The sequence below is a fragment of the Heterocephalus glaber genome, unplaced genomic scaffold (genome assembly GCF_053883595.1).
Source record: "Heterocephalus glaber isolate CG9 unplaced genomic scaffold, H.glaber_assembly_v1.0 deba00001504, whole genome shotgun sequence".
Classification (NCBI taxonomy): domain Eukaryota; kingdom Metazoa; phylum Chordata; class Mammalia; order Rodentia; family Bathyergidae; genus Heterocephalus; species Heterocephalus glaber.
This window is the reverse complement of record NW_028258324.1, coordinates 3,850,319-3,865,407: the sequence shown is the minus strand read 5'-3', so window position 1 is coordinate 3,865,407 and position 15,089 is coordinate 3,850,319. Positions and strand designations below refer to the sequence as shown.

At 48.7% G+C, this 15,089-nt stretch overlaps 1 protein-coding gene across 3 annotated transcripts; it reads left to right on the top strand.

The window, feature by feature from the left end:
• The first annotated feature begins 660 nt into the window (after window positions 1-660).
• Window positions 661-12,504, top strand: Mon1a (MON1 vesicular trafficking associated A). 3 transcript variants are annotated; one of them, XM_087186095.1, is made up of 7 exons: window positions 665-925; window positions 6,384-6,466; window positions 7,832-7,971; window positions 9,464-9,949; window positions 10,517-11,282; window positions 11,974-12,121; window positions 12,220-12,504. In XM_087186095.1, the coding sequence occupies exons 3-7, from the start codon at window positions 7,845-7,847 to the stop codon at window positions 12,358-12,360; spliced, it is 1,668 nt and encodes a 555-aa protein (XP_087042221.1). In that variant the 5' UTR covers window positions 665-925; window positions 6,384-6,466; window positions 7,832-7,844; the 3' UTR covers window positions 12,361-12,504. The 3 variants fall into 3 exon arrangements, with proteins under 3 accessions (XP_021120050.1, XP_087042221.1, XP_004834126.1); XM_004834069.4 differs by lacking the exon at window positions 6,384-6,466 and having other exon boundaries at window positions 666-925; XM_021264391.2 differs by lacking the exons at window positions 6,384-6,466; window positions 11,974-12,121 and having other exon boundaries at window positions 661-925.
• Window positions 12,505-15,089: the final 2,585 nt, after the last annotated feature.

Below are 15,089 nucleotides of genomic sequence, written 5' to 3'. Positions count from 1 at the left end.
AAAAGCATGTGTAGCATCGTCAAATCCCTAATTTTATTTGAGACTTTGGCAAAAATAAGAGGCGTTGGAGAAAGCCTTACGTTTCTTGTCTTTATTTTTTTGTATCTAGGAAATTACAAAAAGTGTTTCTTCCCTGGCAAATCACCTGGGAAACTTTTTTTCCTTGTATGGGGAACTTTTTAAATAATACTGATGATTGGTTCCCCATGCCCGCCTAATTAAATCAAAATCTCTAGGGATTCGTGTTTTTTTAAGCTTCCAAGATTATTCTATGTTTACTCATAGCTTCATACTGGTGTATTAAAGAGAGGTGAAAAGATGTTTTTAGCCTGATTAGTGGGGCTTATGCGCATGCCCACCTTCTTTACAGTCAGTATGGCTGCGCCCACTGGTGACATTTCTCCAGCCCCAAATTTGTACTCCTACAATCAGTGGGAAAGGACGCCGATGTTCCTTTCTGTCCCTTGAAATAATCCTCTAGCTAGTTCAGACGAAGGGCCCAGGTCTGCGGCTGGCGCGGGGCTTTGGACCCTGTGCGGTGGGGCAGCCCGGTAGGCGACCCGGACCTGGGCTAGGCCCCGCCCAGCACCCGGGTGGTCCTACAGCGCCGCCTGAAGCGAGGAGCGACGACTACATCTCCCACAATGCACCCCGGGGGCGGGCTGGGGAGGGCCGAGCCGCCGGAGCCAGGCCTGGACTACAAGAGAGCGTCGGGATCTTTCTTCCTGCGCCGGCGGCCGGGCGAGGGCCGGTAGGAGGAGTCGGTGCTTGCACTGTGGCCATGTCTGTGTCCTCCAGGGACCGGGGCCCCGCAAACCTCCGCCCTCACGCCAAGCCCGGCTGGACACTCTTGTCTCCCCGGGGGTCTGGCAGAGGACAGTGACTGGCACCTCCCATGCGCCTGGTGTCCCCCCCAAAGAAATAGGTGAGTCCGACTTCCAACCCACGTGGCCTAAGAGCTCCGACAGTCAGGAGAGCTGTCATCCTTGGAGGGAGGGGCTTGAAGACTTGGGGTCCCTATCACCTACAGCGCGATTTGCAAAAGGCCTGAATCTCCCAGGGTCCCCCAGCCGGCTGGCGCCCTAGCTGGGGAATACAAAAGACGGGGCCTGAAACCCATCTTTGGCCAGGTGGGTGGTTAAGATCCCCTAGGAGGCAGGGGGTAGGTAAAATCCACACCCGGCAGTGCACACATACTCGGTCTTTAGAGTCCTCTCTGAAAGCAACAGAGGTGCTGGAGAGTGAGACAGGCAGCTCTTGGAAGGGTCCTGGGATTTGGGACGTTGCTTTCAACTGTACTGTAACTGTCAGATAACTGGGTTGCCCCTTTCCAGGTTCAAGTTTGCTTAAAGAGTGGGACCAGCCTCTGGCAAAAGTCACAAGGACCATGGTAGGCTTTCAGCATAGAGTAGGCATCCTGCTGAAGAAACTAAAGCACAGCCTCACCGGTGCCCTGTCCTGCCACACATTGTGCATCCTGACACCACCCTCCAGATAGCCTATTCCCCAAATAGTCAAGGCAGGGTGAAGCACTATTCAAGCAGGAAGAAGAACCAAGGTAGTTAGGAGCCAGCAAGGAGGGGCTCTTGCAAGGCTCTGCCTATTCCCAGGGCCACCTGACAGAAACATACCAAAAGGGCTGATTGTGCCGACCTGCTTGGTGACATTGCCTCAAGCCCTGTTGGGCACTTCTAGAAAAGTAGCAAGGCCTGAGGGCATCTAGAGGGGCTGCCTGAAAAAGGTACCCAGAAAGCCATCTGGGGCTGGTTTGAGGAGACCTTCCTCCTGTTTCAGGCTGAGCTCCCAGGAGCTTTGGCTGCACAGGTTGAGGATCCAGTGGGGATTGGGATGGACTTTGCTGTGATGCACTCAGTCTTCCTGCCTGAGTTTCCAGGGTATCCAGAAAGCTGTTTGCTTCTTTAGGCCTTCTGGCTACAACTTCAGACTGACCTTGAAGAGGCTGAGATGGTACCTGATCTCATTTGGCAGGGGAACTGTTGTTAAAGAAGCATCCACTAGTCCCAGACAGCTGACCCTGCCTCCTAACCCATAGAGGTACCAGGTTGGGTACATTTAGATACACTAGACTCAGTCAGCTAAAGCTCACTAGGGATTAGGCTGCTGTAGACTTTATTTGGATTTTGTTTCATTTTGATTTTTGCTTGTGGTATTAGGGATTGGACCTAGGAGCACTTTACCACTGAGTTGTATACCCAGCCCTTTTAATTTTTTATTTTGAGACAGTATCACTAAGTTGCACAGACTGGTCTTGAATTTGTGATCTTCCTGCCTAGCCTCCCAAGTAGTTGGAATAACAGGTGTGTGTGTACTACTGTGTTCTTCCCTTGTTTGGATCTTTGATCCAGAAGTGCAAGGCCATAGAAGGAGGGACATTTTGCAGATCAAGGAACTAAACTTGGGAGAGACTTCCAGGAGTAGCAGAAAGCTAGTGATCTGTTTCTGAAACACCAAAGGCCTATAAATAGCCAGTTATCCTGGTGGTACTCCCAGCCTGAGGCCCATAGCTCTTTTAGGCTGATATCATAGGTGGGTCACTTCAGCTAGACCCCTCCTGGCTCTAGGTCACAAGGTCACAGCCAAACATCCAGGCCACTCATCCAGGATCTGTCTCAGGCTGAGCAAACTCTCAAAAGACTGATTAACGTGACAGAGACCACTGGATCTGTGTGTAAGTGCTGTTACTGGTCTGAATGCTCAGTAAGAATAATCATTAGTTGAGCATGGTGGTGCATCCCTATAATCCCAGCATTTGGGAGGCTGAAGTAGGAGGATTGCTGTGATTTGAGGCCAGCCTGGGCTACATAATGAGTTCAAGGCCAGCCTGAACTACATAGTGAGACCCTGTTTCCAAAAAAACCAAACCAAACCCAAACAAAAAACAAAAACATACGTTAATCATAGCTGCTGAGTGTATAAATACCTGCTTTGTGCCAAGGTAACCAAATCACATGTATGATCTCATTTAATCCTTCTACAATCCAATGAATCAGTACTATCATTAGCTCCAATTTATACATGAGAAAACTAAGACCAATAAAACCAAGTCTACCTGACTGCAGAGCCATTGTTCCTAAATACTTGATAACCACCAAAGACAAGTCTTCATAGGCAGGGTTTTCTTCATCATAGGTGTGCTGGAGCTGGGTGTTCTTCACAGATCTTTCACTTTCTCCTTCCCAAAGATGTGTATTAGGCAAATGCTGATTGAACTACTGCATGTGGCTCTGATGGGCTGAAATTTGTAGCAAGCCAGAGTGACTTTCAGCCCAGTGAAGTAAACCAGAGTAAGCAGGGCTGTTGCAGAAAGCCACTTTGGTAAGGCAACACTTGAGGAACAACCTAGAGGAATGAGGAGGGAAGGCACACACTGGCCCAGGCAGGAAACTGTGGCATGGGGTGAGGGGTGGGGGATGTTTATCAAGGGCAGGGTTGGAAGTAAAGGAGTGCTCAGGATACTTAGGGAAAGCTGCAGAGGCCCATGGGACTGGACTGAGACAGAATTAATGGGGAGAAAGGATAGGAAATGAGGCCAAAGGAGAGCCAGGCATGGTGGTGGTGGTGGCACATCCTGTAATCCCAGTGCTTTTGGAGGTTGAGGAAGAAAGATTGCAAGTTCAAGTCCACTCTCAGTAACTTGGAGACTTAGTAAGACTGTCTCAGAATTTAAAAAGAAAATGGGAGGGCCGGGGATTTAGCTCAGTGGTTTCACCTCCTGGTGCAAAAGCACAAGGACCCAGTTTGATCCCTGGTACCAAAAGAAAAAGAAAAAGAAAATGGGAGCTGGGCATGGTGGTGCATGCCTGTAATCCCAGCACTCGGGAGGCGGAGGCAAGAGGATCACCATGAGTTCGAGGCTAGCCTGGGCTACATAAGTGATTAAAGTCCAGCCTAAACTACATAGTGAGACTCACAAAGGGAGACAGGGCACCAGGCATGGTGGCACATGCCTTTAACCCTAGCACTTAGGAGGTTGAGGCAGGAGGTTTGTGTAGTTTGGGGCAGCCTGGGCTACATAGTGAGCTCAAGCTGAACTGCATATCAAGACCCTGTCTCAAAAAAAAGGAGAACAGGAGAGTTGATTGGAGATGTAGCTCAGTGCAAAGGCCATGGGTTCAGACCCTTGTGCCACCAAAAAAAAAAAAAAAGAGAATATATTGAGTAGGATCTTATACAACCCTGTGAGAAAATCAGCTTTCTTGCTAAGTGAAATGGGTCATTACAGAGTTGTGAGCAGAGGAATTACATGACCTGACTTCTGTCTCAAGATTACTTTGTGAGGGCCGGGGATTTAGCTCAGTGGCACCATGCCTGCCTCGCAAGTGCAAGGTCCCAAGTTCGAGCCCCAGTACCAGAAAAAAAAAAACAACCTTGTGAGCTTTGAGGACAGACTACGCAGGACCATAGACAAAAATGGAGAGACTGGTTAGAAAATTCTTGTGAGATAAGGGTGGATTATCCATCATGGTGATCACTGAGCCAATGAGAAGTACTCAGATTCTGGATACAGAATTTGCTACTTAACATCCATAATCTTTTTTTTTGATACCAGGGATCAAACTTGGGTCCTTGTGCTTGCACAGCAGGCAGCAAAACCACTGAAACCACTGAGCTAAATCCCTGGCCCTTACATCCATAATCTTGCCGGGTGTGGTAGCACATACCCACAATCTCACTACTTGGGAGGCTGAGGCAGGAGGATCACTGCAAGTTCGAGACCAGCCTGGGTTACATAATGAGTTTAAAAGTACATGGGGGGGGGAGGATTTAGCTCAGTGGTTCCAGCGCCTGCCTTGCAAGCGCAAGGTCCCAAGTTCGATCCCCCATACCAAAAAAAACCCAAAACTACATGGTGAGACCCTGTCTCAAAAAAACAAAGGAAAAAACAAAAACAAACAAAAAAATCTGTTCTGTGAAAGTTGGACATTCTTTCTGGAATCACTAATTTTGTGCTTATTTCCCATTATTATTATTATTTTTATTGTTGTTGTTTAAGACAGGATCTACCCTCATAGTTCAGGCTGTCCTTGAACTCATTATGTAACCCAATCTGGCCTCAAACTCTCAGTGATCCTCTTGCCTCAGCCTCCCAACTGTTGGGCTTTCAGGTGTGCCTCACCACACCTGGCTTAGTATTATTATTTTCAGTGCTGGAGCTTTTTGTTGAGATTAAAGCTATGGCCTTGCACATGCTAGGCAAGTACTCTATCGCTGACCTACACCTCTAGCCCTCCACAGTTTTTTTTTTTTTTTTTTTCCCTCAGTTATTTTAAATTCTTTTTTTTTTTGGTACCAGGGATGGAACTCAGGACCTTGCACTTGCCAGGCAGGCACAGTGCCCCTGAGCTACATTCCTGGCCCTCCCCCCCGGTTATTTTATTTTATTTATTTTTTTGGTCCCGGGGATTGAAATTGGGACCTTGCGCTTGCAAGGCAGGTGGCAGAACCACTGAGCTAAATCCCCAGCCCTCCCCTGGTTATTTTAAATGGAAAAAGTGTAATGCTTTTCTCATCAAACCCTATGTCCCACTTTTCTAAAATACAAGGAAAATATATATCATATGCTTAATAAATTATAGTGTTAGGATATAAAGTGGTTAAAGCATTCCCTGCTTCCTTCACCCCCATCTTTCTGTGCCGAGTATCAAACCCAGGGCCTCACGCATGCAAAGTAAGTGCTCTCTGCCACTGAGCCACACTCATAGGCTGCTGGTAGCTTTGATGCCGTATCATGATCTCTTTTAGCATCAGCAACAGCCATAATGCAAGTAAGCCTCCTTTGTTGACGCCTAATGATTTTATATCAGTTCAGTTTGGAATGTAACTTGAGACTTAGATCAAGTTTTATTATGTAAATGCATATTTTTTCTATATAAATAATATGCTGAATTGCTGTGTAAAATGCCATTGCTGTGTAAAAATGACTCCAAAACATAGTGTAAAACAATCACATATTGTATCTCTGACAGATCTCGTGGGTTAGAAGTTTGGGAACAGCTTAGCTAGGTGGTTTAGGCACAGGGTCTCTTATGAGCTTGGGACTTTGTGCTTGCGAGGCAGGCGCCGGAACCGCTGAGCTACATCCCCGGCCAGGCCTGGATGATTTTCAAATTCAAGAAGTACGAAAAGAGAAAAACAGAGCTCCAACCTGAAGAAAAGCCTGTTGGCTATGTGTCACTTTTTTATCTACAAGCATTAAAATAGAAAGAATTACTGACAACTCAGTCTTGAATGGCAAAATGTTGATAGAATGTGGAGTGAAGGATATCAGGGCATAGAATTGTTTTAGTTTTCATATCAATGCTTCCTTCCTGTAGTAACTTTAAGCAAGTGCCTTAAACTCTCAGTTTCTATTTCATCTACAGAGCTAGCCTGACTTGACTCATAGAAGACTGCCCAGGATTACATAACATAACTCACACTTCTTAGGGTGCTGCCCTGACACTCAGTAAGTGTTGGCTTCTATTAATAGTTTGTTAAAAATTTTGGCATTTAAAAAAAAATTTTTTTTTGCATTTCATGTACTTTTCTTTTTTTTGAGATGGGTTTTGCTATGTAGTTCAGGCTGGCCTCAAACTCACTATGTAGTCCAGGCTGCCCTTGAACTTACTGTGTAGTCCAGGCTGGCCTTGAACTCACAGCGATCCTCCTCCTGCCTCCGTCTCCCAAGTGCTATAATTACAGGTATAAGCCACCCACCTGGTTTATATACATTCTAAAAGACTGATTATGAACAATTTTTATGAGTCAGATTAAAAATAAAAATACAACTGTGTATGGTAGTGGGCACCTATAATCCTAGCACTTGGAAGACTGAGGCAGGAGGATTGCTGCTAGTTCAAGGCCAGCCTGACTATATACAGTGAGACCCTATTTCAAAAAACTGGAAACAAAATAAAACAAAAAAGATTCAAGCCTAGCCTGGGCAACTTACTGAGTGTCTCAAAATAAATGAAATGAAAATTTAAAAATAAATAAAATAAAATAATAAAAGGCTGGGGGTTTAGTGAAGACCCACTACAGTATGAAGGCCCTGGGTTCAATCTTCGGTACAAAACAAACAAAAAACTAGAAGGAAAAACCCTGGAGTAGGCATAGTGAAAGATCACCACATGAGGAAGATGCTGATCTTTTTTTTTTTTTAAGTTTATGCTTTTCTGGGTTTTCCAAGTTTCCTACAACAAATATATCTTCCTTTCATAATCAGAAGAAAAAACATTTTTATTTGTTTGTTTTGGTGGTACTGGGGATTGAACTGAGTGCCTTCACACTGAGCACCTTTAAAATTTTTTTATTATGTATTTATCATTTGTTTATTTATTTATTTAGAGAAGGTCTCACTATGCAGTTCAGGCTGACCTTGAACTCACTATGTAGCCAAGGCTGGCCTCAAACTTGCAGTGATCCTCCTGCCTCAGCCTCCTGAGTGCTGGGATCACAGGCTTGCACCACCAGGCCTGGCTCATTTATTTATTGAGACAGAGTCTCACTAAGTTGCCCAGGCTGGGCTCTAATTTGGGGAATTGAACTCAGGATCTTGAGCTTGCCAGGCAGGCATGGCCCAAGGCTGGGCTATAATTTGCAATCTACCTGCCTCAGCCTCCCAGAGTGTTGGAATTATGGGTGTGCACCACCATTCCTGGCTAATACTTATTTTTTTAGAAAGGAATACTTATAACCCACTTCCCAGGAATTTGCATTAATAGGTCCTGGTAAGGGACACTTTCCTGTACTTTCTAATGATAATGATGGCAGTGACTCTACTGGTTGCACTTTCCCTTTGCCTTCCATGATGCTTTGGTTCACCCCACAGGAGAGCCCAAAGCATGGCTGCTGATGTGCAGAGGAAGAGAAGCAGTGACTGCCCTGATGGCACGTTGGCTCCTTCTGATGAACTGAGTGTGGAGAGAGCCGAGAGCCCCACGCCAGGACTGGCCCAGGGGATGGAGCCAGGTACGGGCAGATTGTGCAGCCCCAGCCAGTTGACCCTGGGACTGGGATTCCCAAACACTTTCTATCCCACTTGTTCATGCATTTGTTCTGTCACTCATTGGGTATTATCAGGTGCTGGCATTGCTGTGGGAAGTGGGATTTGGACTATATCTGGCCGTTCTCTCCCTTTCCTGTTAAGCTGCTCAACCTGTGCTCCCTGGCTCCTGTTCTAGTATCTACAGTGCACGTCCCTGGCTCCTTCTCCCCTCCTCAGGTCTCAGCTCAAATGTCACTACCTCACAGATTGGCCCTGCTCTGACTGAATTCTGTGTTAGGACACTAGTTATTTTGTGATTGTTTATATGTGTATTGCCCATTTTTTACTTTCACAAGATTGTGAGCTCTTTACACACACAGCAGTTACATCCCCATGCCTAGTATGGTGCTGAAATTATGGTAGAGACTCAAAATGTATCTGTTTAAACATTTGGTCAAAAATAGTAAAGGAGCAAGGCACAGTGGCATGCCCCCATACTCCCAGCTACTCAGAAGGCTGAGGCTGGATCACAAGTTTAAGGCCAATCCGAACAACTTAGACCCTGTCTCAAAATGAAAAAATATTTTCAAAGGGCTAGGGATGTAGCACAGTGGTAGAGCACTTGTCCAGTATGCACAAGGCCCTGGGTCCAATCCACAGTACCACAAAAGAAAAAAGAAAGAAGACAGACAGAAGGAAAGAAAATAAGTGATGGGGCCTGGAGATGTAATTCAGTGGTATATTGCCTATGTACCACACTCAAAGTCCTGGGTCCATCCCTGTCCTGGGGGAGCCACAGGCTAGTGGAGTCCATCAGGGGCCCCTGGGTGAGTAGGAGAGCCTTCCCCTAGAGAGAGACACTCATCAAATATGGGCAGGGCTTCAGGCATGGGAAGAGGTGGTGGGCACATAGCATACTGCTCTTGAGGATTACCATTGTATTTGGCAAGACAGACAATAGATTGCAAGCTTCCCAAAGAATATCAATGAGAGAGAGACAGTGGAGTGTATGGGTTTGGAGTTAGGTAAAGAGGTAACATCTTCCCCAAGGATCGAAGTATGACAAGCAGTCAGCCATGTGGGAAGGTAGGAGTCCCAGGCAAACAACAGGTACAGAGCTCCTAAGGTAAGTTGGGGCATGTTAAGGGTGTCCAAAGAGCACATGGACAAAGGCCAGTGTGACCGGTATGGGCAAAGGATGGGCAAGGGAATAGACTGCAAGATAAGTGTGAGAGAGGTAGGCAGATACCAACTGCCTCTACTGCCATGAGGGCTGGGTCTTAGTCACAGTATGATGGGAGGAAACAGATCTGCTGTAAATTGCAGAGACTCCATGCAGACAATGGCTGGAGGGAACAGTATCTTGGCCCAATCAGTGCAGGCAGCCATGCTAGAGTGGCCACATTAGGCACCTTGCTGTGCAAAGAGTATCTGCCAGCAGCTACCCCTCTAAGCACCTGTGCTTTTGGCTTGCAGGTGCCGGGCAAGAAGGTGCCATGTTCGTCCATGCCCGTTCCTATGAAGACCTAACTGAGTCAGAGGATGGGCCAGCTTCTGGGGATAGCCCCAAGGAGGGTTCTGGGGGTCGCCCACCACTGCCTACAGACATGCGCCAGATCAGCCAGGACTTCAGTGAGCTAAGTACCCAGCTGACAGGAATGGCCCGTGACCTACAGGAGGAAATGCTACCTGGAAGCTCTGAGGACTGGCTCGGGCCCCCTGGGGCAGCCAGTCGGCCAGCTACAGAACCCCCAGGGGAGGGCCCAGAGGAGGGGGATGAGAAGGACCCCACAGAGGCATGGCGCCTGCACCAGAAGCATGTCTTTGTGCTGAGTGAGGCAGGGAAGCCTGTATACTCCCGTCATGGGTCTGAAGAAGCACTTTCCAGCACCATGGGCGTCATGGTGGCCCTGGTTTCCTTCCTGGAGGCAGACAAGAATGCCATCCGCTCCATCCATGCAGGTGAGCCACCGGAAGAGGGCAGCAGGGAGAGCTCCACTGACCAGGGTTACTTCAGAGCAGGTTTCAGACCCCCCACCCCCACCCCAGGCCAGAGGATGGGATGTGCTATGTCTCACCTCTCTGAGCCTCAAGGTACTCACCTGAACATAGGATAACACTGCCTGCCAGCCTCACAGGGATGTGGTGGGGCTAAAGGAGGCTCTGACATGAGCTCTGCTGTTAGAAGTGGTGACAATTGCCTGGGGAGGTGCCCCCCCAAAAACAAAAACCAAATTAGTCCCTAGGCCTATCCAGCCTTTGCCAGCAGAGTTACCACACATAAGAATGTGTGTTTTGCTGAAGAGCTTCTTGTGTTTTTGAGGGAGTCAATGTGTGACGCCAGTGCCAGGCAAAGAAGACAGTGTGGCTCCTGTCTTTACCCTGTACCCCTTAAGCCTCTGCTGAGTGCAGACCTCTGAGCCAGGAGAGGATGTAGAAAGTGAAGGCCTGTACAGAGCTGGCAGAGTGGGGAAAGGCCCCTCCGGGAGGGCTCCTGACAGAGGGGTTGACACCCTCTCCTGCCCCTAGATGGCTACAAGGTGGTATTTGTGCGCCGGAGCCCGCTGGTACTGGTGGCAGTGGCACGCACACGACAGTCGGCACAGGAGCTAGCTCAGGAGCTGCTCTACATCTACTACCAGATCCTGAGCCTTCTCACTGGTGCACAGCTGAGCCACATCTTTCAGCAGAAGCAGAATTACGACCTACGGCGCCTACTTTCAGGCTCAGAGCGCATCACTGACAACCTGCTGCAGCTCATGGCGCGAGACCCCAGCTTTCTGATGGGGGCTGCAAGGTGTCTGCCCCTGGCTGCAGCTGTGCGGGACGCTGTGAGCGCCAGCCTGCAGCAGGCACGTGCGCGCAGCCTGGTCTTCTCCATCTTACTGGCTCACAACCAGCTTGTAGCACTTGTGCGCCGCAAGGACCAATTCCTGCATCCCATTGACCTGCACCTGCTCTTCAACCTCATCAGTTCCTCCTCATCCTTCCGTGAGGGTGAGGCGTGGACACCTGTATGCCTGCCTAAATTCAACTCGGCAGGCTTCTTCCATGCACACATCTCATACCTGGAGCCTGACACTGACCTCTGCCTGCTGCTGGTCTCCACTGATCGTGAGGACTTCTTTGTGGTCTCTGACTGCCGCAGGCGCTTCCAGGAGCGCCTTCGTAAGCGTGGAGCCCACCTGGCGCTGCGAGAGGCACTGCGCACACCCTACTACAGCGTTGCCCAAGTGGGTATCCCTAACCTGCGCCACTTCCTCTATAAGTCCAAGAGCTCAGGACTCTTCACCAGGTGAGGGAGGGCACTGCTTCAGGGAAACACAGATGTGGGGAAAGGGGAGCCTGGTTGGTCTTTACCTATAGGATGCAGCCCTGTTGCCGACCACCCCTCTAGGAGTGGACCAGCATATTGGGGGCTCTTTTACTCTGGTGCTAGAGACCCAGACTTCCTATCACCCTCACAGGCATACACTTCTCTACTTCATTACCCATAAAGCCTGGAAATGACCAATATGCCTAAGGAAGGAATCTGGAAGAGAACTTCCCCAAGTCCCATGCCCTGGGGCATCTGTGTTAGGGGTCATTTTGGTTTAGCCCAGGATGCAGAGCCTTCCCTAACCCACTTCCCCAGTGAATTATCTGGACAGAAATGTTAATTTCTGACCTCTTTTTTGGCCCAGAGGGTTTCCTAGCTCACTTTTCCTGTACTCTAGGCTTGTCACTCTCTCTTGGATGCTGAAATTCAGATTGGCCTCTCCAATGAAGGGTCCCCAAAGACACCATGAACTTGGGGAGTGGGAGGGAGCAGGGCACCAGTCCCTTCCAGGGAGACTTCTGTGGTGGAAAGACAATGCCATGACCTACAGAAGCATCTAGAGAGTGAGACATGTAGTAGAGTCTCCCTCAATAGGATTAGGTGTTTCCAGATCTTCAGAGAAGGCAGTAGAAATCATGCCTTTGCAAATTCACTCCCCTATCTATAGTCCTGAGATTGAGGCCCCATACACCAGTGAAGAGGAGCAGGAGCGGCTACTAGGACTTTACCAGTACCTGCACAGCCGAGCCCACAATGCTTCCCGCCCACTCAAGACCATCTACTACACAGGCCCCAACGAGAACCTCCTAGCCTGGGTAAGGTAGCCCTGGGTGGGCTGGGCTTTGTAGAAGTTCTGGGTAGAGGCCATAATGGGCATCTATCCTAGATGACCACCCTTTGCCCCCTCATCCAGGTGACAGGCGCCTTTGAGCTCTACATGTGCTACAGCCCTCTGGGGACTAAGGCATCAGCTGTCAGTGCCATCCATAAGCTGATGCGCTGGATCCGTAAGGAAGAAGACCGCCTCTTCATCCTCACACCCCTCACCTACTGATGGGAATGTGAGCAGACTCAGCCCTCCCAGGACCACTGGACATGAGAAGCCATGGGAGCCTCCAGGTGGGGCTGGCTTCTCTTACCCAGTCAGCAGGCAGGGACTGTGGGTTGCTGGGTACATTAAAGTGCTTTGGGGAAGATATTTGTTGTGCCCTGCCACTGATTCTTTTACCCCTTCATTCTCACATACAGACCGGATACTCCCTAGCCCTGTACATGTTTCCTCATACAAAGAGGCACAGGCACATTTGAGGCCCTTTCCTTCTGCCCTTGCACCAACATGAGGTCACATGTTCTGAGCTGGACCGTGAGTTGGGGCTGTTTTGATTCGGCTAAAGTCCTAGCATATATAGTGTAAAGGTTTGCCAGGCACCACTGTCCTACCCTTACTCTCCTGCTCTCCTCAGTGTGCCACAATGCCTGCCTCAGCTCTAAGCCCCTGGATGGGACCTCTAGTCACATCCCCAAGGACCACCTTGCCACCAGATCTCTGGCTGTGGCTTTGCTTCATTGACTGCTATATTTCAGCATGGGCTGAGCTGAGTAAGACAAGAATGATCTAAGTGGGGTGGTCTGGGCTTCAGGGCAAGTGAAAGCACTTGGCAGGCAGCACAGTGTTCATCACAAATGCAGAGTCCATTCTCCTTGTACCCATGGGCTTCTGGGGAAACTATCCTTGTTTAGGCCTCTCATGAAGGGCAGTCTGCTTCAGCTCCCCCTCCTTAGCACATTCCTCAGAATGGCACCTAAGAATGAGCTAGAACAATAAGGCCTATGGCACACATGCCTGAATGGGCTGTTATTGAAAGCTCTAAAAGTTTTGCCATCACTGAGCTAGAGGATCTGAGAGGAGACACACTTGAATTATAGGGCTTCAGGAAGCATATCTGCCTTCATAAGGCTGATGCCATTGGTTATACTGGGGCTTCTCTGTCACCCTATTCCCTGGCCTGGCATTGTCAGACCTGCATGACGCACCAGGGACATCCCAGTAAAGGCCCATCCCAGGGACGTGAGTGGTAAATGTGCAGCCCCATTCACTCTGTCATCTCTACCATGGGACCCTGGGCAGAACCCAGGGCACAATGAGAAGGCTTCCATCTTGATGTTGGCCAAGAAAGCAAAAGGCCTAGGGAGTGTTTATGGAAGAAAATGGTCCACTGAGTGAACCTAATCTTCAGACTGTCAGAATTACCCTCATGTAGTCTCTGAAAATTGGGCTAAGATTTTCTGTCACTAAAACCATTGTTGGAGGGTGTGTCTGTGTGGGTTGCATGGGCCAAGAATGCACAAGGATAGTGGTACTTACTGTCCTAGGAAATGGCAGCATAGCTTCTGTCATTGGCCTTGACCTAGATCACATTGGAATTAGTATGGTAGTAGGTTACCTGCCCAGATTCCACAGCCCCTTGGGGAGCAGCCCCAGGCTTGGTGGGGGCTGCTCACCCGCTATATATGCCTGGGGTCTCTTTTCTGCCTATTTTGTGATCCCTACCACCACCACTTTTCTTTCTTCAGATTGAAACCCAAGACACTCTACCACTGGGCTACATCCTCAGCCCATTTTAGATTTTATTTGGAGACAGGATCTGGCTAAGTTTCCCAGGTTGGCCTTGAATTTGCAATCCTCTTGCCTCTGCTTCCTGAGTAGCTGGGATTATAGACCTGACCAGCATACCCAGCTGTTCTGTGCTTCTGTTCCTCCCCTTCCTCCTGATCTGGACACCAAACCACTGCCTCAGGGACCAGGATGATGCAAGGTCACTCTCCCTGACTGCTATTGGTGTTCTGGTCAATAGTCAGCCCAAAGCACTTCTGCTGGCTACCCTGTCCCCTGAAGATTCTCAGCTTCCTTATAGTTTAGCATCTATTCTGGTCAGGGATAGTAGGAGGAGGGTCACAGATAAGTGTGTGTACGTAGGACAATAGTCAGGTAGGAGTGTGGGGTTTCACTATTTGGGAATCGGGTGGGATGAAAGGCAAATGGAGAAGGTGTGCCTAGTTGGGCAACAAGCATATGGAAAGGGAAGAAACTCTCTAACCAGAACTGCATTCTCATTTCAAGGACTGAAAAACTGAGGCCCAGCAAGGCTCACAGATCAGATTAGAGTGCCCTGGAAGTCAAAGTCCATGCTCCTCATGGGGGCGGGGCACTGGAGCAGAGCCAGTCACAGGAGTCCCCTTCATTACTTTTTTTTTTTGTACTGGGATTTTTTTTTTTTTTGGTACCAGGGATCAAACTCGGGTCCTTCCGCTTGCAAGGCAGGTGGTGGAACCATTGAGCTAAATCGCGGAGCCCTGTACTGGGATCTGAACCTACAGCCTTTGCACTGAGTTACATCCTCAGTCTTCTTTTTTTTTTTTTTTTTTCCTGTATCAGAGATGGAACTCAGGACCTTGAGCTTGCAAGGCAGGCATGGCATCACTGAGCTAAATCCCTGGTCCTTGGTGTTTTGTTTTTTTCTTTGAGACAAGGCCTCACTAAGTCACTAAATTGCCCAGACCGGGCTCAAACTTGGAATCCTCCTGCTTCAGCTTCCCATGTGCTAGAATTACAGACTTTCTCCACCATGCATGGCTAAGAGTTCCTTTGTGGCTTGTACTCCCATTCTACAGCTTCCACATACTGAAACTGTAGTGGAGGGATCAGATTTAGGGTTAGGTCTTCACGTAAACCACTTGTTACTGTCCAGCCAGCAGGACTTTGTGCCCTGGGAAAGCAGAGCA

Excerpts from the sequence above, each read along its gene's own strand:
- Mon1a (XM_087186095.1), top strand. The coding sequence starts at position 7,845 with ATGGCTGCTGATGTGCAGAGGAAGAGAAGCAGTGACTGCCCTGATGGC. Across the intron at positions 11,283-11,973 it reads AGCTCAGGACTCTTCACCAG|TCCTGAGATTGAGGCCCCAT; the intron begins GTGAGGGAGGGC and ends CCCTATCTATAG. Across the intron at positions 12,122-12,219 it reads ACGAGAACCTCCTAGCCTGG|GTGACAGGCGCCTTTGAGCT; the intron begins GTAAGGTAGCCC and ends CCCCTCATCCAG.